This window comes from Narcine bancroftii, chromosome 4 (assembly GCF_036971445.1).
Source record: "Narcine bancroftii isolate sNarBan1 chromosome 4, sNarBan1.hap1, whole genome shotgun sequence".
Lineage (NCBI taxonomy): Eukaryota > Metazoa > Chordata > Chondrichthyes > Torpediniformes > Narcinidae > Narcine > Narcine bancroftii.
The window spans coordinates 314,180,999-314,208,934 of record NC_091472.1 but is presented as its reverse complement, the minus strand read 5'-3'; the positions used below and the strand labels follow the sequence as shown (position 1 = coordinate 314,208,934).

Sequence of the window (27,936 nt, the reverse complement as noted above, 5' to 3'; positions counted from 1 at the left end):
GATAGATCAGTAAGTTTGCAGATGACATGAAGGTTGGAGGAGTTATAGATAGAGATGAACATTATCAAAGGTTACAAGAGGGTGTTATCAGGATGCAGAGTTGGGCAGATAAGTGGCAGAAGGAGTTCAATCCGGATAAGTGCGAGGTGGAAGGACAAACCTGGTTGAGTATAGGGTTAATGGTCAGTTATTTAAGAGTCTGGATGAACAGAGGGACCTTGGGGGTGCAAATCCATACATCCCTTAAGGTCAAGCCACAGGTTGATAGGATAGTTAAGAAGGCCTATGGGATGCTGGGATTCATTAATGGGGGATTGATTTCAGGAGTAGAGAGGTCATGTTGCAACTCGACAAATCTCTGGTGGGACCAGACAGAGTATTGTGTTCAGATCTAGTCATCTCATTACAGGAAGGCTGTGGAAGCTATGGAGAGGGTACGGAGGAGATTCACCAGGATGATGCCTGGATTGGGAAACAAGTCTTATGAGGCAAGGTTAGCAGAGCTGGGACTTTTCTCTTTGGAGCCTAGAAGGATGAGGGGAGACTTGATAGAGGTCTACAAGATTATGAGAGGCATAGATAGGGTGGACAGTCAGCACCTGTTTCCCATGGCAGGAAAACCAAACACCAGAGGATGTGTGCACAAAGTGAAGGGAGGAATGTTTAGGGGAGACGTGAGGGAGAAGTTTTTTTACATAGAGAGTTGTGAGCACCTGGAATGCCTTGCCAGGGGATGGTGGTGGAGACTGGAACATTGGGGGCATTTAAGAGACTCTTAGACAGGCACGTGTATGGAAGAAAAATAGAGGGTTACGGGGTAGGGTGGGGTTAGTACCTTTTTTTGGTATGAATGCGAGCCAAACCGCCTGTTGTGTTCTATGTTCTAAGTGCAGACAGATCTTTTGGTGGTTACAAGTTATCTTCTTCTCCTTCTTTGGCTTGGCTTCGCGGACAAAGATTTATGGAGGGGTATGTCCACGTCTGCTGCAGGCTCGTTGGTGACTGACAAGTCCGATGTAGGACAGGCAGGCACGGTTGCAGTGGTTGTAAGGGAAAATTGGTTGGTTGGGGTTGGGTTTTTCCTCCTTTGTCTTTTGTCAGTGAGGTGGGCTCTGCGGCCTTCTTCAAAGGAGGTTGCTGCCCGCCGAACTGTGAGACGCCAAGATGCACGGTTGGAGGCGATATCAGCCCACTGGCGGTGGTCAATGTGGCAGGCACCAAGAGATTTCTTTAGGCAGTCCTTGTACCTTTTCTTTGGTGCACCTCTGTCTCGGTGGCCAGTGGAGAGCTCACCATAGAACATGATCTTGGGAAGGTGATGGTCCTCCATTCTGGAGACGTAACCCACCCAACACAGTTGGGTCTTCAGCAGCATGGATTCGATGCTTGCGGACTCTGCCAACTCGAGTACTTCGATGTTGGTGATGAAGTCATTCCAATAAATGTTGAGGATGGAGCGGAGACAGCACTGATGGAAGTGTTCTAGGAGCCGTAGGTCATGCCGGTAGAGGACCCATGATTCGGAGCCGAACAGGAGCGTGGATATGATAACGGCTCTGTACACGCTGATCTTTGTGTGTTTCTTCAGGTGGTTGTTTTTCCAGACTCTTTTGTGTTGTCTTCCAAAGGCGCAATTTGCCTTGACGAGTCTGTTGTCTATCTCTTTGTCGATCCTTGCATCAGATGAAATGGTGCAGCCGAGGTAGGTAAACTGGTTGACCGTTTTGAGTTCAGTGTGCCCAATGGAGATGTGGGGGGGCTGGTGGTCATGGTGGGGAGCGGGCTGATGGAGGACCTCAGTTTTCTTCAGGCTGATTTCCAGGCCAAACATTTTGGCAGTTTCCGCAAAACAGGACGTCATGCGCTGGAGAGCTGGCTCTGAATGGGCAACTAAAGTGGCATCATCTGCAAAGAGTAGTTCATGGACAAGTTGCTCTTGTGTCTTGGTGTGAACTTGCAGGCGCCTCAGATTGAAGAGACTCCCATCCATGCGGTACCGGATGTAGTGAGAGGAAACTTCCAGGCAAACCTCCAAGCAAAGCTCGAGGATGCAAACTGCCTCACGGACATGTCTCCTGAAACCCTCTGGGATCAGCTGAAAACGGCCATACTTCAATCCACTGAAGAGGTACTGGGCTTCTCCTCCAGGAAAAACAAGGACTGGTTCGACGAAAACAACCATGAAATCCAGGAGCTGCTGGCAAAGAAGCGATCTGCCCACCAGGCTCACCTTGCAAAGCCTTCCTGGCCAGAGAAAAAACGAGCCTTCCGTCTCGCATGCAGCCACCTTCAGCTCAAACTCTGGGAGATCCAAAATAAGTGGTGGACTAGCCTCACCAAACGAACCCAGCTTAGCGCTGATATTGGCGACTTCAGGGGTGTTTATGAGGCTCTAAAGGCTGTGTACGGCCCCTCACCCCAAGTCCAAAGCCCTCTGTGCAGCTCAGATGGCAAAGTCTTCCTCAGCGACAAGATCTCCATCCTCAATTGATGGTCAGAACACTTCCAATCCCTTTTCAGTGCCAACCACTCAGTCCAAGAATCCGCCCTGCTCCAGCTCCCTCAACAACCCTTGAGGCTAGAGCTGGATGAGGTCCTTACCTGAGAAGAGACATATAAGGCAATTGAACAACTGAAAAGTGGCAAAGCAGCAGGTATGGATGGAATCCCCCCCCAGAGGTCTGAAAGGCTGGCGGCAAAGCTCTGCATACCAAACTGCATGAGTTTTTCATGCTCTGCTGGGACCAAGGAAAGTTGCCTCAGGACCTTCGTGATGCCATCATCATCACCCTGTACAAAAACAAAGGTGAGAAATCAGACTGCTCAAACTACAGGGGAATCACGCTGCTCTCCATTGCAGGCAAAATCTTCGCTAGGATTCTCCTTAATAGACTAATACCTAGTGTCGCCGAAAATGTCCTCCCAGAATCACAGTGCGGCTTTCGCGCAAACAGAGGAACTACTGACATGGTCTTTGCCCTCCGACAGCTCCAAGAAAAGTGCAGAGAACAAAACAAAGGACTCTACATCACCTTTGTTGACCTCACCAAAGCCTTTGACACCGTGAGCAGGAAAGGGCTTTGGCAAATATTAGAGCGCCTCGGATGCCCCCCAAGTTCCTCAACATGGTTATCAAACTGCACGAAAACCAACAAGGTTGGGTCAGATACAGCAATGAGCTCTCCGAACCCTTCTCCGTTGACAACGGCGTGAAGCAAGGCTGCGTCCTCGCACCATCCCTCTTTACTATCTTCTTCAGCATGATGCTGAACAAGCCATGAAAGACCTCAACAATGAAGATGGTGTTTACAGGTTATATTTAATCATGAATGAGAGCTTTTCAGACTGGGGGAAGAGCAGAGTTCTGTATGGATCAGTATCAAGGAGCTGGATAACAAAGATTTTGCTTCCTAAACACTTTTGGGTGTATTTTATGGATTTTGGGCCGCTGATCACAAAATTCACCTTGAAATTGTCCTACCACATATTGTTTTTTAGATATAATATATTTTTGTGATTTCCTGTCGTACTTTAAGTCTCCTTCAAGCAAACAAAACCATGAAGTGAAACATGTCATTGCAAATTCATTTTCCACATTCGCACTTGGGCTTCGTCCCTGCTGATCCTGGTGCAGTCAGTGACGAACACGGTGAAAGGTTTCACCAGGACATTGCGGAAAGCGGCTTCAGGGCAACTGGATTCCATCAATGCTCACCGACTATTGTTGGACACTGACATGAGAAGCATCGGATGCTGAGGCCAAACGAAAATCAGCGGCAAAACATTTTTAGGTCAGTTGAACTAACGCAATGTGTCAGCGTCATTATGCAATTAAACATGTTAAATTCAATAAAAAGTCAATTTAATGTTTCTCCAACTTCCTACCTGATGCGGCACATCTGAAATTATCTTTGTGTTCACCTGGATGTTGTCTATCACAATCCCCAATTTCTTTTCAGCGAGCAAACCTTTTGAAAAATTAAATGAATCTGGATACATAATGCACTTTTTTAAATGTAGATGGCATAAGACTTGGAGTTGCAAGAAAATGTGAGGACACCTTCAAGGGAAAAGAACCTGCTGATGGATGGCAGTTGGAATTTAATGCTGAGAAATGTGAAGTGTTATATGTCGGTGGGAAGAATGATCAAGCCTGGAGGCACATTTCTCAGAAGATGTAGGATCTGTGCATAGATCAGTACAAGTGGCGGGGAGGTTGAGAAAATGTTTAAATACGTATCTGGGCTTTGTAAATAAAGGGTATGGATGCCCTTGACAACATATTCTGGTTCAGCCGCATCGGATTAACTGTTTCCAGTGAAACACGAAGCACTGTAATTGTGGTAAAATGGTTGTCACAAGAGGAGACGGGTTTCAGGTGCTGGGGAGTACATACAGAGAAGATGATAGGGGTGTTTTTTTATGCAGAGGGTGGTGGGTGCGTGGAATGGGCTGCCGGCCACGGGAGTGGAGGCGGAAACATTAGGGTCCTTTAAGAGACTTGTGGATAGGTACACAGAGCTCGGAAAAATAGAGGGCTATAGGTAGGGACATCTTCGCCACAACTTTCTGGGCTGAAGGGCCTGTATGGCGCTGTAGACTTTTGTACCGCGGGCCAATCAGCGATCTCCTTTTACCGAAAGCCACACCCTGCTGTCCAGCAACCAGCCCATCAGATGCTGCCCACCAGCCTGAGCGCGCACTGCCATTGGCTGGCCTCGGTCATTGACCCCTGCTCTGCAGAGCGGGAAACTCAGGCGTCACCATCGGTCCCTGCTCAGCCGAGTGGGACATATTTAAGTCTGAGTGGGGTCTTTCGCACTCTCTTCTTCTCCTCCACATGGTGATGCTCCTGCTCCCTGCCCAGATCATGGTCGCTATGGTAGATGCCATCTTTGAGGATGGCAGGTAATGGGGCGCTGTACTCCCTAAGGCTAGCCAGGATATCCCGGTGCACAGAGCGGAGCCTCCCAGGGTGGAGGCTGTGAAATCCTCGTGGGAAGCCCTAACGTAAGAGCAAATTTTCCCTTGAGGTCTAACACTCAGAGAATCCTCCCCTCTTGCCTCCCACTGCACTGAGCCCCTTTCTTCCATGACAGGTCCAACGATTGGGTGTGGGCCAGCATGAGTGTGTGAGTGTGTGCAGCGGGGAAGCCGTGGTACTGTTCTATTGGTTGATTTAATAAAGATCATTGATGATTGTGACCGAGTCTTGGAGCTTGCTTTCTGCTGCACCCTTCCATATAATACAATTTTATATGTTTCTAAGTGCCAGGGGAACAGCAGGTCTCACAGTATCCATAGGAGGTCCAGATTACCGACTTTTCGGGCCTGAGCCCTTGCACAAGGAATAAGTGAAAAAAGACAGATGTTTGTGTTACAGGCTGGGGTAAAGGGAGGAATGGGAGAGGTTGGAGTCCAGACCAACAGACCTAAGGTGTTTAAGTGTTTAATTTAAGTAGACATACAGCACAGTAACAGGTCAGTTTGGTTCACGAGTCCGTGCCACCCAGTTTACACCCCATTAACCTACAAACCCCGGTTCGAGCGGTGAGAGGAAGCCAGAGCCCCCGGGGTAAACCTACGCAGACACGGGAAGAACGAACAAACTCCTTACAGACAGTGCAGGATTGGAGCCTCGGTCCCGATCGCTGACGCTGTAAAGGCTTTGCACTCACCACTCACCACTACACCAAACATGCTGTTTGGATATGGTAAGAGGACAGGAACGAAGAGAACTGATTGTGGGAGTGGGAGTTCGTTTTTGATTCTGTGAAAGGAGTCAGAGAGAAAGGGGGGGGGAGAGAGAGAAGGAATGAGAGAGAGAGAGAGAGAGAGAATCCCCAAATTCAGGGCCTCAAACAGTTCTTCCAAGTGAAGTGACACTTCACTTGTGACTCTGCAGGGGTCATATACTGTATCCTGTCCTCCAGCTGTGGTCTCCTCTACATTGGAGAGACTGAACGGAGAATGGGAGATCGTTACATTGAGCACCTCGGCTCTGTGGATCTCCCAGTGGCTGCCCCTTTCCCTTGCTGACATATCTGTCCATGGTCTCATGCACTGCCAGACTGAGACAACCCTTAAAATGGAGGAACAACACCTCACCTTCTGACTGGGCTCCCTCCAACTGGATGGCGTTAACATCAACTTGAGTAAATCCTGAAGATCTGTAAACACTGTGGTGGAAGTAAAAAACAGAAAACACTGGGGAAGCTCGGTGTGGTGATACGACCACCAGCCGACTGCAGGGGGCGATCTCTGTACCTGCAGGAAGACCACCTAAGGGGCTGACTCCACCTGGCTGGCTGTCAATCAGTTGACCTGAATATAGACCTGATCCGCCCCCTCCTGAGCCAGTCACACGGGGAACCACCAAGGCTTTTACTGGAATCAAGCCTGTTGCACAGTCTTCCAAGTTTTGTGCTTGCTCGCTGCTACCTCAGCGCACCACACTCAGCATGGCAAACAGTGTCCTTTATTTTGCAAAGCTAGAAATACATAACCGACATTTTGGGCTTGAGCCCTTCATCGAGGTATAACATCGACTTCTCTGGTTTCCACTTTTTCCTCTGTTTCCTTTCACAGAGCCAACCCCCCTCCCCCAATGAATTCTCACCTTTCCTCTCTCCTGTCCTCATCATATCCAATTAGCACCTTATATCTGTTGGTCTGGACTCCTCCCCCTCCCATTCTCCCCTTCTCCCTAGTCTTTCCAGTTAAGTCAAGTTTACTGTCATCCGATTGTGCAGGTACAATCGGATGAAACTCCGTTCTCAGGTCCTCAGGGCAAAACATGCAGACACACAACTAGACCTAACACACATACAGACAAACAGTACACATGCAGGATAAATATTTCATCTATACAAATAAGTAAATATTGTTTTGTGAATATGGGGGAAGGGTCAGTGCGAGCAGCTCCTTTGGTCGTCCAGCATTCTCACTGCCCGTGGGAAGAAGCTGCTCCTCAGCCTGGTGGTGCTGGCTCTGATCCTCCTGGATCTCCTCCCCGGACGGGAGCAGCTGAAAGATGCTGTGTGTGGAGTAGAAGGGGTCCTCAATGATTTTGCGTGACCTCTTCAGACCACGTTCCGATTAGATCATTTCGATGGGGTGCAGGGAGATCCCAGTGATCCTCTCTGTCTCTCTGATGGTCCTGTGGATTGACCTCTGATCCATTTCTCTGCAGCGACCGTACCACACAGTGAGGCAGCCAGCCAGGTAGAAAGGGTTTAGTACTTTTGTTTTGGTAGGAATAGATAGGTCGGCACATCATCGCAGGCCAAAGGGCCTGTACTGTGTTGTAATGGTCTAATAATAAATAATGTGCAAAGGTCCTTAAATGAGACCCTAATTGAGTTTGTCGTTGAGGAGTTTGATGATTTGGGGGGGGGGGGGGGGCAGCTGTTCCTGAACTTGGTGGGTGAGAATCTTGTGGCACCCAGACCTCTTTCCTGATGGCAGCAGTGAGAACAGAGCGTGTGCTGGGTGGTGTGGGTCCTTGATGATCGCCGCTGCTCTCCGACGGGCAGCGTTCCCGTAGGTGTTCTCGATGGTGTGGAGGGATTTTGCCTGTGATGTCCTGGGCTGTGTCCACAACCTTCTGCAGAGTTTTCGCTCAGAGATACACACATGATAGATAGGAAACACTAAAATTTGAGAGAGCGAGAAGAAACTAATTCACCTGTTCCTAGGAAAATAAATGTATGGACGTACTGTCAGATTTTTTAATTTACCAATAACATGGGAGCTCGTCCGTGTGTAGGGATGTCCACGAATCGGGCATGGTCTGTATGCCGAGTGATCCACCAGAGGAAGTGGTAGAGACAGGCAAATTTACAATATTTATGCAAACTTTTATACAGGTGCAGGGACGGGGAATGAATGTAGGTAAGCTGGGGTGGGTATCTTGGTCAGCATGGACAAGTTGGGCCGAAAGGCCAATTTCCATGCTATATAACCCCACTGTGAATCTTTTTTCTATCCTTGGAGGATGCAACTGGACATGTGAAGTTGGAAACACTCAGCAACTGTGCAGAGAGGAACTTTGAGGTTCATTTCAAAGACCCTTGATCAGTTTTCTTTCTCTTTTCCCTCAGCCTTTGTGCATTGATTTCTTCCCCTAGAGAGGAACGGGGGTATGATTAATTCAAACTGCACATCTGTCTCTCTCTCTCACACACACACACACACACACACACACACACACACACACACACACACACACACACACACACACACACACACACACACACACAAACAAACAAAACCACACACACACACTTCCCTGACTATGTAAAAATATATTTACTGAGGTCACCTCCACTGCTTCAATGGGCAGCAAATTCCACAGATTCACCACCCTCTGGGAAAAGCAGTTCCTCCTCATCTCTGTCCTAAATCTACTACCCTGGACCTTACCTTGAGGCTATGGCCCCTAGTTCTGGTCTCCCCTACCAATGAAAACAACTTACCCACCTCAATCTTATCTATGCCTTTCATAATTTTATGTTTCCATAAGATCTCTCATTCTTCTAAATTCTAGCGAGTTCAGCCCCAGACGACTCAATCTCTTCTCATAGGCTAGCCAACCCCCTCATCTCTGGAATATACCTGGTGAACCCGCTCTGCACTGCCTCCAAAGCCAGTTTGTCCTTCCTCAAGCCAGGAGACCAGAATTGCACGCAGTTCTCCAGATGGGGTTTCACCTGTACCTTGTACAGTTGCAGCACAATCCCCCTGCTCCGAAATTCAACTCCTCCAGCAATGAAGGATAATGTCCCATTGGCCTTCTTGATCACCTGCTGCACCTGCAAACCACCCTAATGTGATTCACGCACATGCCCTCCCAAGTCCTTCTGCACGGCAGCACCCTGCAATCGCTTGAATAATATTCTGATCTTCCATTTTTCCTTCCAAAGTGGATAACTTTGCATTGGCCAACATGGTGCTCCATCTGCCAGTCCCTGGCCCACTCACTTCAGCTCTCTATTGATATAACAATGACTGGAAGAACAAGTCTTACGAGGCAAGGCTAGCAGAGTCCTGGTTTTTCTCTTTGGAGTGGAGAAAAATGAGAGGTGACATAATAGATTCTGAGAGGCATAGATAAGGTGGAAAGCCAACACTTGTTTCCCAGGGTGGGATCAGCAAACCCCCGAGGACGTCTGTACAAAGTGAAGGGAGGGAGTTTTCGGGGAGACACCAGGGGTAAGTTTTTTTTTTACACAGGGTGGCGGGTGCCTGGAATGCCTTACCTGGGGATGGTGGTGGAGGCTGGAACATTAAGGGCATTTAAGATGGTGTGAGGGAGGGGAGGTTTCGATTTTTGAGGAGGTCAGCACAACATTATTACGCCTCGGTGTGACTTGGGAGGCTTCTTAAATAACTTAGAGATGCAAGGTTCAAATAACAGAAGAGACTTTACTTACTGACGCCTTCCACCATATCAGGCAACTGTTCACACACCTCATATACTTACGCCCCACAGTGGTGCACGACAGCCGCTGCAGTGGTTAAAGGGACCCTCCACTGAGACAAGGGCAAGGCGGCGGGGGGCAGGGGCACCGGGCAAGGGGGGGCTGGTTAAAGGGACCCTCCACTGGGACAAGGGCGAGCTGGCGGGGGGCAGGGGCACCGGGCAAGGGGGGGCTGGTTAAAGGGACCCTCCACTTGGACAAGGGCGAGCCGGTGGGGGGCAGGAGCACTGGGCAAGGGGGGGCTGGTTAAAGGGACCCTCCACTGGGACAAGGGTGTAGTCCGACGCGGTTCCAAAAGAGTTCACGTTTCCCTGACGAGATGGCATCCCTCCTTCTCCAGACAGAGAAAAGGTGCCTTGTCAACTTCTTTCCAGTGCAACTTAGGCGACTGAGCTTGTCCCCGCGTTTATTGCCGCAAGTGTTTTGAAATCGTTTCCCATCGCTCTGGCGGCCACGCGTCACTTCGCCATCTCGTGGGTTCGGCGGCGACCGTACAAGCATCGTGGGCCGGAGGGCCAGTCGTGCGCCGCCACTCAATACAATCCTCTCGTACTTTAATCAGCCCCTTGATTATTGTTTGGAGGTGGCTGAGTTTCACAGGGTGGGAACTGGAATCATTCCATCCATGCACCTTGCAAACAGCCACGTCCAGCCCTGATCACGTGATGCTCCCCCCCCCCCCCCCCCCCCGTCACCAATTCTCAATGCACAAGTGGTTATATGTAAATGCAGCTCACCTGGGGCTTGCAGCAAGCTCTGCTGGGGACTTGATGTCATGCGCGCCCCCGGTTGACGTCACCCGGCGGGCACGCGCGCCGCCCGGGTCTCGGTTGTGCCTCAGCTGAGAGCGGCTGGTGCAGCCCCCCCCACCCCCTCCCCTCCCGTCCCGGCGCGGGGGATGTGAGCCGCTGAAGGTCACCCCGGGTCCTACCGCCCCCCTCTCCCCACCACAACCCCTCCGCTCCCCGCCCCCCGGCCGCCAGCGCCCAGGATGGAGCCGAGCAACGGGTTCCGTGCCCTCCTGATGCTGCTCCAGCTCCAGCTCCTGCTCGCCCCCGACGCGGGCAGCGCTCGCCCCCACGGTAAGGCAGGGGCACCGGGCAAGGGGGGGGGGGCTCCTTAAAGGGACCCTCCACTGGGACAAGGGCGGGGGGCAGGGGCACCGGGCAAGGGGGGGGCTCCTTAAAGGGACCCTCCACTGGGACAAGGGCGGGGGGCAGGGGCACCGGGCAAGGGGGGGGGGGCTCCTTAAAGGGACCCTCCACTGGGACAAGGGCGGGGGGCAGGGGCACCGGGCAAGGGGGGGGCTCCTTAAAGGGACCCTCCACTGGGACAAGGGCGGGGGGCAGGGGCACCGGGCAAGGGGGGGGGGGCTCCTTAAAGGGACCCTCCACTGGGACAAGGGCGGGGGCAGGGGCACCGGGCAAGGGGGGGGGCTCCTTAAAGGGACCCTCCACTGGGACAAGGGCGGGGGCAGGGGCACCGGGCAAGGGGGGGGGGCTCCTTAAAGGGACCCTCCACTGGGACAAGGGCGGGGGCAGGGGCACCGGGCAAGGGGGGGGGGCTCCTTAAAGGGACCCTCCACTGGGACAAGGGCGGGGGCAGGGGCACCGGGCAAGGGGGGGGGCTCCTTAAAGGGACCCTCCACTGGGACAAGGGCGGGGGCAGGGGCACCGGGCAAGGGGGGGGGGGCTCCTTAAAGGGACCCTCCACTGGGACAAGGGCGGGGGCAGGGGCACCGGGCAAGGGGGGGGGGCTCCTTAAAGGGACCCTCCACTGGGACAAGGGCGGGGGCAGGGGCACCGGGCAAGGGGGGGGGCTCCTTAAAGGGACCCTCCACTGGGACAAGGGCGGGGGCAGGGGCACCGGGCAAGGAGGGGGCTCCTTAAAGGGACCCTCCACTGGGACAAGGGCGGGGGCAGGGGCACCGGGCAAGGGGGGGGCTCCTTAAAGGGACCCTCCACTGGGACAAGGGCGGGGGCAGGGGCACCGGACAAGGAGGGGGCTCCTTAAAGGGACCCTCCACTGGGACAAGGGCGGGGGGCAGGGGCACCGGGCAAGGGGGGGGGGCTGGTTAAAGGGACCCTCCACTGGGACAAGGGCGGGGGCAGGGGCACCGGGCAAGGGGGGGGGGGGCTGGTTAAAGGGACCCTCCACTGGGACAAGGGCGGGGGGCAGGGGCACAGGGCAAGGGGGGGGGGCTGGTTAAAGGGACCCTCCACTGGGACAAGGGCGGGGGGCAGGGGCACAGGGCAAGGGGGGGGCTCGTTGAAGGGACCCTCCAGTGGGACAGGGCCGGGGGCAGGGGCACCAGACAAGGGGGGGGCTCGTTAAAGGGACCCTCCAGTGGGACAGGGCGGGGGGCAGGGGCACCAGACAAGGGGGGGGCTCGTTAAAGGGACCCTCCACTGGGACAAGGGCGGGGGGGCTGGTTAAAGGGACCCTTCACTTGGACAAGGGCGGGGGCAGGGGCACCGGGCAAGGGGGGGGGGGCTGGTTAAAGGGACCCTCCACTGGGACAAGGGCGGGGGGCAGGGGCACCGGGCAAGGGGGGGGGCTCCTTAAAGGGACCCTCCACTGGGACAAGGGCGGGGGGCAGGGGCACCGGGCAAGGGGCGGGCTCCTTAAAGGGACCCTCCACTGGGACAAGGGCGGGGGGCAGGGGCACCGGGCAAGGGGGGGGCTCCTTAAAGGGACCCTCCACTGGGACAAGGGCGGGGGCAGGGGCACCGGGCAAGGGGGGGGGGCTGGTTAAAGGGACCCTCCACTGGGACAAGGGCGGGGGGCAGAGGCACCAGGCAAGATGGGGGGTGCTGGTTAAAGGGACCCTCCACTGGGACACGGCATGGGGCAGGGGCACAGGGCAAAGGGGTGCACCGGGCAAGGGGGGGGCTCGTTAAAGGGACCCTCCACTGGGACAAGGGCGGAGGGCAGGGGCACAAGGCAAGGGGGGGGCTGGTTAAAGGAACCCTCCACTGGGACAAGGGCGGGGAACAGGGGCACCGGGCAAGGTGGCGGTGGCTGGTTAAAGGGACCCTCCACTTGGACAAGGGCGGGGGGCAGGGGCACCGGGCAAGGTGGGGGCACCGGGCAAGAGGGGGGCTCGTTAAAGGGACGCTCCACAGGGACAAGGGTGGGGGCAGGGGCACCGGGCAAGTGGGGGGAGCTGGTTAAAGGGACCCTCCACTGGGACAAGGGCGGGGGGGCTGGTTAAAGGGACCCTTCACTTGGACAAGGGCGGGGGCAGGGGCACCGGGCAAGGGGGGGGGGCTGGTTAAAGGGACCCTCCACTGGGACAAGGGCGGGGGGCAGGGGCACCGGGCAAGGGGGGGGGCTCCTTAAAGGGACCCTCCACTGGGACAAGGGCGGGGGGCAGGGGCACCGGGCAAGGGGCGGGCTCCTTAAAGGGACCCTCCACTGGGACAAGGGCGGGGGGCAGGGGCACCGGGCAAGGGGGGGGCTCCTTAAAGGGACCCTCCACTGGGACAAGGGCGGGGGCAGGGGCACCGGGCAAGGGGGGGGGGGCTGGTTAAAGGGACCCTCCACTGGGACAAGGGCGGGGGGCAGAGGCACCAGGCAAGATGGGGGGTGCTGGTTAAAGGGACCCTCCACTGGGACACGGCATGGGGCAGGGGCACAGGGCAAAGGGGTGCACCGGGCAAGGGGGGGGCTCGTTAAAGGGACCCTCCACTGGGACAAGGGCGGAGGGCAGGGGCACAAGGCAAGGGGGGGGCTGGTTAAAGGAACCCTCCACTGGGACAAGGGCGGGGAACAGGGGCACCGGGCAAGGTGGCGGTGGCTGGTTAAAGGGACCCTCCACTTGGACAAGGGCGGGGGGCAGGGGCACCGGGCAAGGTGGGGGCACCGGGCAAGAGGGGGGCTCGTTAAAGGGACGCTCCACAGGGACAAGGGTGGGGGCAGGGGCACCGGGCAAGTGGGGGGAGCTGGTTAAAGGGACCCTCCACTGGGACAAGGGCGGGGGGCAGAGGCACCAGGCAAGATGGGGGGTGCTGGTTAAAGGGACCCTCCACTGGGGCAAGGGCGGTGGACAGGGGCACCAGGCATGGGGGCGGGGGATGGTTAAAGGGACCTTCCACTGGGACAAGGGCGGGGGACAGGGGCACTCGGAAAGGGGGGGCTCGTTAAAGGGTCCATCCACTGGGACAAGGGCGGGGGGAAGGGGCACCGGGCAAGGGGGGGGCTTGTTAAAGGGACCATCGACTGGGACAAGGGCGGGGGGCAGGGGCACCGGGCAAGGGGGGGGCTGGTTAAAGGGACCCTCCACTGGGATAAGGGCGGGGGAGGGCAGGGGCACCGGGCAAGGGTGTGGGCTGGATATAGGGACCCTCCTCTGGGAAAAGGGCGGGGGGTAGGGGCACCAGGCAAGGTGGGGGCTGGTTAGAGGGACCCTCCACTGGGACTAGGGCGGGGTGCAGGGGCACTGGGCAAGGGGGAGGGGGGCTGGTTAAAGGGACCTTCCACTGGGACAAGGGCGGGGGACAGGGGCACTCGGAAAGGGGGGGCTCGTTAAAGGGTCCATCCACTGGGACAAGGGCGGGGGGAAGGGGCACCGGGCAAGGGGGGGGCTTGTTAAAGGGACCATCGACTGGGACAAGGGCGGGGGGCAGGGGCACCGGGCAAGGGGGGGGCTGGTTAAAGGGACCCTCCACTGGGATAAGGGCGGGGGAGGGCAGGGGCACCGGGCAAGGGTGTGGGCTGGATATAGGGACCCTCCTCTGGGAAAAGGGCGGGGGGTAGGGGCACCAGGCAAGGTGGGGGCTGGTTAGAGGGACCCTCCACTGGGACTAGGGCGGGGTGCAGGGGCACTGGGCAAGGGGGAGGGGGGCTGGTTAAAGGGACCCTCCTCTGGGACAAGGGCTGGGGGCAGGTGCACCGGGTAAGGTGGGGGGGCTGGTTAAAAGGACCCTCCACTGGGACAAGGTTGGGGGGCAGTGGCACCGGGAAGGGGGGGTGGCTCATTAAAGGGACCCTCCACTGGGACAAGGGCGGGGGGCAGGGGCACCGGGCAAGGGGGGGGGCTGGTTAAAGGGACCCTCCAATGGGACAATGGCGGTGGGCAGGGGCACCGGGAAAGGGGGGGGGCTCGTTAAAGTGACCCTCCACTGGGACAAGAGCGGGGGGCAGGGGCACCGGGCAAGGGGGGTTGCTGGTTAAAGGGACCCTCCACTGGGACAAGGGTGGGTTGGGGCAGGGGCACCTGGCAAGGGGGGGGCTGGTTAAAGGAACCTTCCACTGGGACGGGCGTGGGGAAGGGGCACCAGGCAAGGAGGGGCTGGTTAAAGGGACCCTCCACTGGATCAAGGGCGAGGCGGGGATCAGGTGAATGTATCACCGTGGTGGGGGTGTCGGTGACTACAGGGAACGAGGTGTGGAATTGTCTGTTTACAGGCAATAGTTGAATGCCCATCACCAAGGTCAAGGGAGGGGGCAGGACAGAGAAGGGGGTCAGAGAAGGGGTTAATCTTTGTCCACTGGGAATGGGAAGTGGTTTCCTGTCTACTTCCAGAGAATAGAGGGTGGGATCATCTCTCTCGAAAGGGAACAGTGGCTGCGATCATCTCCATCGACAAGCCACATGAACAGTATGTACCTCCCGGGGGTGAGGGTAACTATCTGTACGCACAGGCGGCAGGTGCTAGGTAAATTTCTGTACCTATAGGAAACGGGTGGGTAAATGCCTATCTACACGGAGCAGGGGAAGGGTTAAGTTTGTACCTACAGAGAACAAGGTGTCTATCTCCAGGGGATGCGGGTGAAAGTCTGTATATAGGGGAACAGGAGTTTGGGTTAATGTCTGTATCTACTGGGAGAAAGGGTTAACATCTGTACCTAAGGGGAACAAGAGTCTTGGTTATATTGGGGAATATGGGTGCACATCTGTATCTAAGAGGAGTGAGAATGTGAGTTAACATTTATATCCATGCTGAACTGGAGTGCAAGTTAATGTCTGTATCTACGGGGAACGGGAGTGTGGGTAAATGCCTGTACCTAGAGGGATTGTGGGTTATCGTCTCTATCTATGGATAACGGGAGAGTGGGTTAACATCTGTATCTACGTGGAACAGGAGTGCAATTTAACGTCTATCTACGAGGATCAGGAGTGTGGATTAACGACTGTATCTACAAGGAATGTGGGTTAATGTCTATATGTATGAGGGATGGGAGTGCGGGTTAACGTCTGTATCTACGGGGAATACGGGTGTACTACTGTATCTAAGGGAACCCGGAGTGTGGGTTAATGTCTGAATCCACGGTGAACAGGAGAGTGGGTTAATATCCATATTTATGGGGAAAAGGAGTGCAAGTTGATGCCTATCTATGGGGAATGGAAGTATTGGCTAATGTCTGTATCTACGGGGAGTGCGAGTTAACGTCTATCTATGGGGAACAGGAGTGCGGGTTAACGTCTGTATTTACGAGGAGTGCGGGTTAACGTCTGTATCTACGAGGAGTGCGGGTTAACGTCTGTATCTACGAGGAGTGCGGGTTAACGTCTGTATCTACGAGGAGTGCGGGTTAACGTCTGTATCTACGAGGAGTGCGGGTTAACGTCTGTATCTACGAGGAGTGCGGGTTAACGTCTGTATCTACGAGGAGTGCGGGTTAACGTCTGTATCCACGGGGAATGTGAGGGTGGGTTAACATCCGTACCTACGGGGAATGGGAGAGTGGGTTAATATTTGGAGCAACTTCTGATAGAACATTGATCTGTATCTGTGCACCAGAGTTGGGGTCTGTGATCAGGCACTAACATAATTGCAGTTTTGGGATGAATTAATGTTTGAAAATTTGGGGTTTGCTTTGCATATTCAAGCTGAAAGTTCAACAGTGGGATGAACTTTAGTTGTTTGGGTTTGGAAGTTGTTTCTCTGCCTCCCCGCGGTCAATGACAGCCCCCTAATCTTGTCAATCGGCCTTGATGTCTGTCTTCTGTGTCATAGGAAAATACTCCCTCATTCGTGGGTTTATTTTTGAGGCTGTGGAGCTCAAGGGCAAGTGCTGCACACTTCTGGATGACCAATTTTAAACCAGAAAATCCCGCTGACGCTGGGGTCGAATGCAATACACAGACCTGCTGGAGAAATTCAGCAGGTCATGCAACGCCAACGGGAAGTAGAGGGTAACCTACGTTTCCGGTCTGGTTCCTTTGTCAAGCTGTAGCCAGTAGAGGACAAGCGGGGTGAGAAGAGGAGTCGCGGGGTCGCTGGTGGGACCCACGGGGAACGGAGATGTAGCGCTCCCATGGGGTCCAGCCGTCCAGTTGACTGCCGTTAGCTCCGCATGGACTTGAGGGAGCCGACGGTGCTTTTAGTTGAAATCCCGTGACTGCGGGGTCTGTGCCCAAGATGGCGGCGCCTATTAATTCGCAGCAGTTACAAGGGGCTGCAGACCTTGGGGAAGTGGACGACTGGAGCAGGTCAGGAAGATTGGGCACCATCCGAATGGGAGAAGCAGAGGAGACAACCCGTGGGGATGGTGACCCCAGCGGCGGACTAGTCAAGGGGCTCTGGGGCTGAGGGACCAGTGCTTGCAGTGGGCGGGGCTGCTGGCGACTCGAGGCGAGGAACCCATGGAAGCTGTGGACTGCTGGAGACTGGCTCGAACAGGCTGGAGGGGCGACAGGTATCGTAACCAAGATATGAGAAGGCGCCAAGGGCGCTGAAGGGTTCCTGACCGTGTCGGAGGTTGGGATCCGGAGCTCGGGTCGCCAATGGTTTGGACTAGACCCTGCGGGGGTTGCGGAAGTGCGGGAGGCGAATCCACGGACACTCGCGGGGGGGGGGGGGTGGGCTGTCCTTTGCTTCTCTCTCTCTCTGACTGTAAGAGGTGCTTAGATCATTCCTGCCTTGCAGCAGGAAAAAAAGAAATTTCATGTAATACAACACTTTTATTACTACAATAATAAATTGAATCTTGGGAGAGGAAGAGGGCAGGGTTAGGAGCACAGGCTCACAGGTCAGAGGTGGATACAGACATGAGAGTAGAAGAGAAGGAAGTGGAGAAGTGATTGGTTGGGAGAGAGGGACGATGGAACAAGAGATTTCCAGTTTCAGGAGTAAAATGTACGAGAGTCTGCAGACGCTGGGATTGTAGTGAACACAGAAATGCTGGAGGAGCCCAGCCTGAGCAAAAAGCCAGCCTGAAATGTTGGTTAGAGGTATTTGCAGGTTTCAGCATGGGGAGAGAAACCCAGAGGGAGCGAGCACAGAGGATCCAAAGATGGGCAGAATGGCCTGGCACACCTTCCCCCAACCTCTCCGTACTGACCCGATACTGAAATGAAATCCCGTGGGGGGGAGTTATTTTGTGGGCTCTCTGAACCCTGTAGTTAGCATACCCTGGCTTTACACTGAGGCACCTGTGATTGCTTTGATCTCTTTGTTGCGGGAAGAATTTGATTGGAAATTTACCAACAGGGCTGGACACATAGTCGCCCCCAGACAGGAAAGGAAATTGTTTGCCTTTCCTGCAACTTTAATCTATTATTAAATTGATCTGGAGCATTTGACCTGCCTACGCCTGTCCCAGTTTCCATCCAACACTTCATGTTTTCTTAGTGAGAGTGTAAAATCTTCATGGATATATTCCTATCGTGCCCTCACTGCTGTATCAGCGTAGATTAGCAGCGTGGTCAATGCAGATTACCGGCACAACGCTGTTACAGCGCTAGCAATCGGGACCGGGGTTCGAATCCTGTGCTGTCTGTGAGGAGTTTGTATGTCCTCTCAGTGTCTGTGTGGGTTTTCCCTGGGTGCCCCGGTTTTCTCCCACCCTTCAAAATTGGGTGTAATTGGGCAACACGGGCTCGTGGGCCAAACGGGCCTTTTTCTGGGCTGGATGACTAAAATTTTTTTAAAAATGTAAATTGGACTGACGTTATGAAGGAAACTTCCCCCCCTTGCTCATGGAAAAGATGAGCACGTAAATGTGGGGGGAGTTGAAGAGGAAAGTTTGCAGACGCTGGGGTCGAGTGCAACGCACAAACGTGCTGGAGAAACTCAGCACGTCGCGCCGTGTCCAGAGGTTGGAAAATTTCCTGAATCCTGACCAAGTCCCAAAACGTTGGTAGCCCCTTACTTCCCCTGTATGCTGTGTGTCCTGCTGAGTTTCTCCAGCACATTTGTGCGTTGAATATGTATCGCGTGCAGGCGCAAGAGATTTGGTTTAAATCTGGCTCAGCCCAGATGCAATGGGCTGCTGGGCCTGTTTCTGTGCTGAAGCCTCTGCTCGAGTTACTGCACAAGACTCGGCCACATAGCCCTAGGTGGAACACTAGCTGCTAATACTGGCTGCGGTCCACTCAGCTGACACCTTTGGAAACACCGCGTCGAATCTTCTTCCGCTGCCGGGAAGCCGAGAGATCATTTATGAAAACTGTTTTTGTTGGTATCTCGTTATTTCTCTTTGAACCCCCTGCTCTGCATGTTCCCTTTACATTTCCTCTCTCAACCCATGTCAAAGCTCTCTATCTTCCTCCAATCCTCTCCCAACCGTTGCCGCTCCTGCAGCACTTCACGTGGACCCCAAGATCCCTCTGTGCATCAGTGTTCCCCCAAGGGTCCTGCCGTTCACTGTCTCCTTTCGTCTTCCCCACCCAGAATGCAACACCTCACCCCTATCTGGATTAAACTTCGCCGGCCGTCATTTGTGGCATCTCTTCCCCAGGAGCAACGGAAGCAACATCTTTGAATATTTTTAAGTCAAAGGGATAGCATCTTGTAATAGAAAATGACAGTGTGGTACAGGCCCTTTGGCCCACGAAGTTGTGCTGACCCACGTAAACCTACGTGACCATCTAAACCTTCACTCCCTCCCACCCATAACCTTTGATTTTTCTTACATCCATAGTCCCGATTGTACTAGCCCCCACCACCACATCCAGCAATGTATTCCAGGCCCCCCACCACTCTCTGTGTGAAAACTTACTCCTGACATCTCCCCTAAACATTCTTCCCATCACCTTGTACCGATGTCCTCTGGTGTTTGCTACTCTCACCCAGAAATAAAATGCTGGATGCCCACCGTATCTACGCCCATCATAATTTTGCAGACCTCTTTTAAGTCAACTCTTGCCTTTGAAAGACTTGAGGGACAAATCCTTCCACAGTTGAATGAGCTGCCAGAGGAAGTGGTAGAGCGGTTCAGTTACGATGTTTTAAAGAGATTTGGACAGGAACATGAATAAGAAAGGTTTTGAGGGATATGGGACAACATGCGCAAGATGGGCTGAAGGGCCTTTTCCCCTTCTGCAACACTCTGGCTATACGGGAGGGGGTGAGGCGTTAAGAGTTATGAGCAGGAGTGTAGAGCTGAGGTCGAGAGGGAGGAAAACTTTCTCTGAAAGCTCGGCATCTCAAAACCGTCCCAGTGTATTTACCAGCTTCTTCTCTGTAAACATTTGGAAGAGAAGGAAAGAAGAAGTTATGATTCCAGGTTATCATCTGAGGAGCGTTTTAGGTCTCTTGGCCTGGACTCATTGGAATTAAGGAGAACGGGGTGAGGTTCTTACCGCAACATTTTGAATGTTGAAAGGCATGGACAGAGTAGGTGTGGAATGGTTGTTCCCCACGGTGGGAGAGTCCAGGACAAGAGGGCACAACTTCAGGATTGAAGGGCGTCCTCTCAGAACAGAGAGGCAGAGGAATTTCTTCAGCCGGAGGGTGGTGAATCCGTGGAATTTGTTGGCATGGGCGGTTGTGGAGGCCGAGTCATTGGGTGTATTTAAGGCAGAGATGGATAGGATCTTGATTAGCCAGGATAGTGAGGCTGAGTGGGAGAATGATTAAATGGTGGGGCAGACTCGATGGACTGAATGGCCTATTTCTGCTCCTAAGTCTTATGATGTGTTATTGGCCCATTCCCAGCTTTTGATGAAGTTCATAGTATCCTTTCAATTAAACGGTAAGGCTAGTGGAGGAGACCTGACCATTCCAGGTATTAGTCTCTCTCTCTCCCTCTCTCTCTCTCTCTCTCTACACAGAGGTTCTCAACCTTTTCCTTCCCACTCACATCCCACTTTAAGTAATCCCTATGCCATCGGTGCTCCTTGATTAGTAAAGGACTGCTTAAGGTGGGATGTGAGTGGGAATCACTGCTCCAGACCCAAATGTTACTGAAATATTTGACTTGAGACAAATTGTCGTTGGCCCATTTCCTTTGGAGTTCTGAAACCCTGCACAAAACAAGTCAATGAGGGACGATTAAAACAGTGGTTTTCAGCCTTCCCTTCCCACCCACATCCCACCTTAAGCAATCCCTTACTCATCACAGAGCACCGATGGCGTAGGGATTACTTGAAGTGGTCTGTGAGTGGAAAGAAAAAGGTTGAGAATCACTGGTCTACACCTTGTAGTCTTCAGCTTTTTGCCTGCAGAATTTCTTTAATTTTCACCCCTCCTGAGTTCCTGGCTAATAGGGGAGGTTTCTGGGATGACCTGATCTCCAGAGTTAAGAGATTCCTCTTAAGGAACATCAGAAAACTTTGGAAAATCTCAGCAGAAAAGCAGCCAAATTTATGAGTTAAACAAGTCAGGTTTATTATCATCTGATTGTTGAATTACAACCCGACACAACTGTTCTCCGGCAAAACACAGAGACCCACAACCAGATATAGCACACATACATACAGACAAACAAACAATACATAAGCAGGACAAGTATTCATCTATACAAATAAATAAATATTGTTTAATAAATATGAGCCTCTCGGAGGGTCAGTGTGAGCAGTTCCTTTGGTCGTTCAGCGTTCTCACGGCCTGTGGGAAGAAGCTGTTCCTCAGCCGGGTGGCGCTGGCTCTGATCCTCCTGGATCTCTTCCCCGATGGGAGCAGCTGAAAGATGCCGTGCGCGGGGTGGAAGGGGTCCTCAACTATTTTGCAAGCCCTCTTCAGACAACAATGATCCCGGTTGATCACACTGATGTTGGGGATGGAGAATCCAGTGATCCCCCTCTGCCACTCTTATGGACCTGTGGGCTTACCTCCAATCCATTTCTCTGCAGCAACTGTACCTCACTGAGATGCAGCCGGCCGGGATGCTCTCGATAGAGCTCCTGTGGACCAGTGGTTGTCAACCTTTTTCTTTCCACTCTCATGCCACTTTAAGTATTCCCTATTCCATCGGTGCTCTGTGCTTAAGGGGGTCCATGTTTGGAAAGGAAAAGTTTGAAAACCACTGCTATAGAAAGTTGATGTGTTGGTGGCCACTTAAACAGAGCTGGGACTTTTCTCCTTGGAGCATAGAAGGATGAGAGGAGGCTTAATAGAGGCCTACAAGATTATGTGTAGATAGGGTGGACAGACAGCACCTTTTCCCAGTACAAAGTGAAGGCAGGGAAGTTTAGGGGAGGGGAGGGGAGTGGGATGGCATGGGAGAATGGATCAGCTCATGATGTACCCCTGATGTTTATTACACAGAGAGTTGTGGGTGCCTGGAATGCCTGGATGGTGGTGGAGGCTAGAACATTGGGGGCATTTATGAGATGCTTGGACAGGCACGTGGATGAAAGAAGACTAGAGGGTTATTGGTTAGGGAGGGATTAGTTGTTTCTGTGTTGGTTTATTTAGGTCAGCACAACATCGTGAGCCGAAAGGCCAGTACTGGCCTTCTATGTTCTATGTGTTTTTACACAGTGTTGTAGGTGTGGAGGGATATATGATTTAAGAAGCTATTAGATGGGAAATGGCTGGAACTCGGTGACTGTTTACGAGTTGCGGTTCACTCTACTTAATTCATTATAATCATTCTACACTGCTATGTAGAGGTTGACTTGCCTGGATGGCACACAAAACAAGGTTATCTGTTTGCTCTATTATAGGTTGTGTGACAATAGAGACAGATGGATGAGCTGAGGGGGCTGGTGCGTGGGGGGAAATAAGACCATATGCAGTAAAATGGGATTATTTAGATTAGCGTAATGGTCAGCACAGACAGGATGGGCCGAAGGGCCTTTTCTGTGCATTACAGTTCGGTGTTGTGAAGGGAGGTCATACGGACGCCGGAATCTGGAGCAGCAAACACGCAGGTCGAGCAGGCGCCAGTGAGAGAGAAGGGGTTCTCGGCTCTGACAGACATGACAAGGGGGTCCAGCCTGAAATGTCAACTGTCCTTGCTCTCCCGCTGATGTGATTTGTCCCTGCTGAGTTTCTGTCTGCTTTTGTTCTTTGAGAGACAGGTGGTGTTCTGCGAGGTGTCGATTCTGCTAGCGCCACAAGCCCACCAACAGTCTGGTGTGTGCAGGCTTCCTATGAGTGGGGTTCTGAGACATTAGACAGACAGCGACAGGATTCTAATGTGCAGGTCTGAGATGCCAGACTGATGGGTGGGGCTGTGATCCATGTTTAAGACACCGAACGGACAGACGGGGCTGCGACCCAGGTCTGAGACACTAGACAGACGGGGCTGCGACCCAGGTCTGAGACACTAGACAGACGGGGCTGCGACCCAGGTCTGAGACACTAGACAGACGGGGCTGCGGCCCAGGTCTGAGACACTAGACAGACGGGGCTGCGGCCCAGGTCTGAGACACTAGACAGACGGGGCTGCGGCCCAGGTCTGAGACACTAGACAGACGGGGCTGCGACCCAGGTCTGAGACACTAGACAGACGGGGCTGCGACCCAGGTCTGAGACACTAGACAGACGGGGCTGCGACCCAGGTCTGAGACACTAGACAGACGGGGCTGCGACCCAGGTCTGAGACACTAGACAGACGGGGCTGCGACCCAGGTCTGAGACACTAGACAGACGGGGCTGCGGCCCAGGTCTGAGACACTAGACAGACGGGGCTGCGGCCCAGGTCTGAGACACTAGACAGACGGGGCTGCGACCCAGGTCTGAGACACTAGACAGACGGGGCTGCGACCCAGGTCTGAGACACTAGACAGACGGGGCTGCGACCCAGGTCTGAGACACCAGACAGATGGACGGGGCTGCAACCCAGGCCTGAGACACCGGACAGACGGACGGGGCTGTGACCGTCTGAGACACCGGACGGACAGACGGGGCTGCGACCCAGGTCTGGGACACCAGATGGATGGGGCTGCAACCCAGTCTACAGGCACCTCCCTGTTACTGAGGAGTTCAAAAAGACAAGTTCACATTTGAACATAGGGTCATAGAGCATTATATTACCGAAACTGGCCCTTCAGCCCATCCAAAATATTATTCTGCCTCTTCCCACTGACCTGCACCTGGTCCATCGATACCCCTTTCATCCATGTACCATCCAAAATTTTCTTCAATGGTAAAATTGAGCCCACACTCCTACCACTCTCTGTATGACGAAGTTCCCCCTAAACTTTTCCCCTTTCACCCTTAACCCATGTCCTCTGGTTTGTATCTCACCTCCCCTCAGTAGAAAAAATCCGACCTACATTTACTCTCTCGATCCCCCTTATAATTTTAAATACCTCGATCAAATCTCCCCTCCTTCAACACTCCAGGGAATAAAGTCCTAACCTGTTTAACCTTTCCCTGTGAAATCCAGGCAACGTTCTAGCAAATCATCTGGGCATTGTTTTAAAATTATGAAGTAGATTCTTGTAGGTAGGTGATCAACATTGCACACAATACTCCAAACTTCGAACCAGTTAATTATTTGTCATGGATATAAAAATACAGTGAAACTGATTGCTCTATGGGCTATCCAAGCAAGTACACTCTTGCAGTAACAACAAATACCTGAATGAACAGGGCATCAGTGCAGGGAGCAGTGTTACAGGAGGCAGATGGTACAAGGTGTACAGGGAGGTAGCAAAGGTTAGTGCAGGGAACAGAGTAAGGATGTACTGATGGACAGTGCCAAGGCTAATGAGGGCTTCATTCAAGAGTCTGATCACAGCAGGAAAGAAACTCTGAACCTGGAAGTTCGTGTATTGTATGCCTGATGGAAGAGGAGAAGATGTGTCTTTGGGGGTGGGGGAGTTGATGGGAATGTGGTGAGAAGAGGAAAATGTGGGAGAAAGACAATATTCTGTGAGCAGGCATTGATTGATGGGCCAAATAGCCTATTTGACATCCGAAGAAAATGGGTGGAGGTTGCTCTGTGAATCTGAATCCGATCGTGAGGCAGATGGTAATGAATGTGTTGACACCACGGGAAGAACCCTCTCTGTGGTGGTGGTGGGAGAAGATTTAAAAGGATCCAGAGGGGCTCCTTCTTCACACACAGGGTGGTCGGTGTGTGGAGCGAGCTGCCAGAGGAGCTGGTCATTGGACTTAGAAGCTGGGACAAAGAAGGGCTTAGAAGGCAGTGGGCCAAACGTAGGCCAATGGGACGAGCAACTTGGTTGGTATGCATGGGTTGGGCTGAAGGGCCAGTTTACCTGCTCAATAAGACCACAGGATATAGCAACAAAAGGAGGCTGTTTGGCCCATCAAGTCCATCCTGCCATTCCATCATGAGCCGATCCATTCTCCCACCTAGTCCCACTCCCCTTTACCTTTGATAACCCTGACTATTGAGATACCTATCAATTTCTGCCTTAAATACACCCAACAACCAACCTCCTAGAAACATTGCGAATGTTGAAAGGCCTGGACACAGAAGATGCGGCAATGTTGTTTCCCATGATAGGGGAGGCAAGGACAAGAGGGCACAACTTCAGGACTGAAGGGCACCTATTGAAATTGGAGATGCGGGGGCATTTCTTGATCTAGAGAGTGGTGACCCTCTGGAATTTGCTGCCATGGACTCCATTTCACTGAATCCCAGAAAGAAAAAAGGAGGGTTAGATTGTTGAGGAGTGGGTGGGTTAATCAACCCAGAACCACCTGGCTGAGGAACAGCTTCTTCCCACGGGCAGTGAGAATGCTGAATGACCAAAGGAACTCCTCACACTGACCCTTCGGGACTGTCATATTCACAAAACAATATATTTATTTATTTATACTTGCCCTACATGTGTATTGTTTGTTCTGTATGTGTGTTATGTCGGGTTGTGAGTCTGCGTGTTTTGCACCAAGAGAACGCTGTTTCGTCGGGTTGTACTTATACAATTAGATGGCAATAAACTTGACCTATATAGGTCAGTAGAACATGATGGGCTGAAGGGCTTGTACTGTGTTGCATGAATTTAATCTGTGGTTTGAACTTTAGTTCAGGCTTCTGGGGTCACGGCCAAGTAACGGTACCACGATGCGACCCTGCCAATGTGTCAAGGACAGACCATTTGGCCCTTTTGTGGTCTGCCTCCCTCTCAGTGAAGTTGGTGCCTTTATGTCTGTGGCTCTGTGGATTTGAGACCCATCAGCTCCAACCGGCTTAGCTGGTGTGTCGGGTACAGGGTTGGCTTCATAGTTTGCATTCGTCAGTTTGCCGGTACCGAGAAAACGAACTGCAACAACCTCTCCCAGTTCTGCAGGGTTAATTGCAATGAATCAGGGGATAAATCAGATGTTCAGTTCACAGCGCCCATCGGAGGCACCCGTGGCTGTGTGGTGATTGACAAAGGGATTCTCCAATCGCCGCCCTGCTCTTGTCAACAAAACTGGCAGGCGACCCAGCGCTGGGGACAAATTGATGACAACGTCTCTTAGATGGGTCAGCAGGTCATGGGCTCAAGCCCCATTGTAGGAACATTAGGCTGAAATATATCGGCCAGCCCCTCACAGTGTGGTGATGCTAGTGGGCCACAGAGATGGAGATGCTCCTCCAAACCAAGACCCCTCCAACGTTTTGTGGATGGACAGAAAAATCCCATGGTTGCCGTTTAGAGGATTTAATATTAAGTTAGTCATTTAGGCACAGCACGGTAACAGGCCATTCTGGCCCACGAGCCCACGCCGACCAATCACACCCTCATGAAGAGTTAACGTACAAGTCCTGTACATCCTTGGAATGTGGGAGGAATCCAGGGCACCTGAAGGAAACCCACGCAGACACGGGAAGAATGTAGAAACTCCTTTCAGGCAGTGCGGGATTTGAACCTGGGTCGCTGGCGCTGTGACAGCGTTTCACTATCCGGTGCACTAACCGTGCCACCTCCATAAACAGTGCGTTGGTCTGATAATCGGGCTAGGATTGCTCCTCTCGTTCTTTTATTTTTTTGAAAACTTTATTTAAAAGAATTTAAACAACTTACAATCAAACATAACAAAAAAAAACAATTTTTTTTGTATAAAAAAACCACGCCCACCTTCCCACTCCTTCAGCCAGCCCCCTTAAGGGGATCCAAATATAAAGATAATACAGTGATTATAAAGAATATTTCGAAGTATTTCTAAATTCATATACTCCAAATGAGGAGACCACATTTTAACAAAAAAATGAATAATTATCGTGCAGATTACGTGATTTTTTCCATAATACAATTTCTCAATTCATTATGCCAATGTGTTATATTAACCTCCACATTATCCTTCCAAGTACTAGCTACATATTTTCGTGCTACAGATAACACTAGACGTACAAATGCAATTTGAAATTTATCCAACCATAAACCTTTCGAAGAAACCATATATCCCAACAAAAAGATCGATGGGTCTAGTGGTAATTTAATTGTAAATAATTTTTCCAAGACCAATCTAATTCCTTCCCAAAATGGTTGTACTTTAAAACAAGACCAAACAGCATGTAAAAAAAGTTCCAGTACATAGTCCACATCTAAAACAAGAATCCGAATTACTAAATCCATATTATTTCAATTTCTCTGGAGTCAAATATAACTGATGTAAAAAATTATAATTAACTATTCCATAATGTACATTCGTTACTTTAGTTACACTATCAGAACACATAACCTCCCAATTATCTTCCGGAAAAATATAAGTTAAATCACTTTCCCATTTAAGCTTAGATTTCCCCAGTCTGGTTTATCCATGCTATCCTGTAACAATTTATACATATCTGAAATATAACCTTTTTTAGGTACAGAAGAAATCAAAGACTCAAATTTTGTCAACATGGGTAAATTCATCTCTTTACCATAATTATCTTTTATCAAAGCTCTGAGCTGATAATACACAAACAGAGAATTTACCAGATATATCAAATTTCTCCCTCAATTGAATAAAAGAAAGAAATTGGCCTTCTTCAAAACAGTCCTGAATTATCTTTATGCCCTGAGAATTCCATCTCTTTAAATGATTATTAAACATTGAAAAGGAATAAGCTGGTTGTGATATAACGGAGTTTGAATTGGTAATTTACCTTTTGATCCTAAAACCCTCTTTCTTTTAACCCATATCCTTAACAAATGTTTTAATACCGGCATATCACATTCCCGCAATAAATCTACATTCCATTTAAATATAAACTGATGTATCTCAACTTCAGATATACAAGCCATTTCCACCTTTGTCCAACTTGTTCAACTGAGCTGCATCATAATAACTTTGAAAGTGAGGTAACTGCAATCCACTTAAAGCATATTTCCATGTAAGTTTATGTAAAGCTACTCAAGCTAATTTTCCTTTCCATAAAAACTCCTGCA

The 27,936-nt window shown here is 52.0% G+C and overlaps 1 protein-coding gene across 4 annotated transcripts in view; it reads left to right on the top strand.

The window, feature by feature from the left end:
• Positions 1-10,275: 10,275 nt before the first annotated feature.
• Positions 10,276-27,936, top strand: part of ptprna (protein tyrosine phosphatase receptor type Na) — a 200,868-nt gene continuing 183,207 nt past the window's right edge. For all 4 annotated transcript variants that reach the window (XR_011356867.1, XM_069935964.1, XM_069935962.1 and 1 more), the window contains exon 1: positions 10,276-10,564. Coding sequence is in view for 3 of the 4 variants with exons in the window: in XM_069935964.1 (XP_069792065.1) it covers positions 10,474-10,564 (91 nt within the window). In the remaining variant the exon portion in view is untranslated. The remainder of the gene's footprint in view (positions 10,565-27,936) is intronic.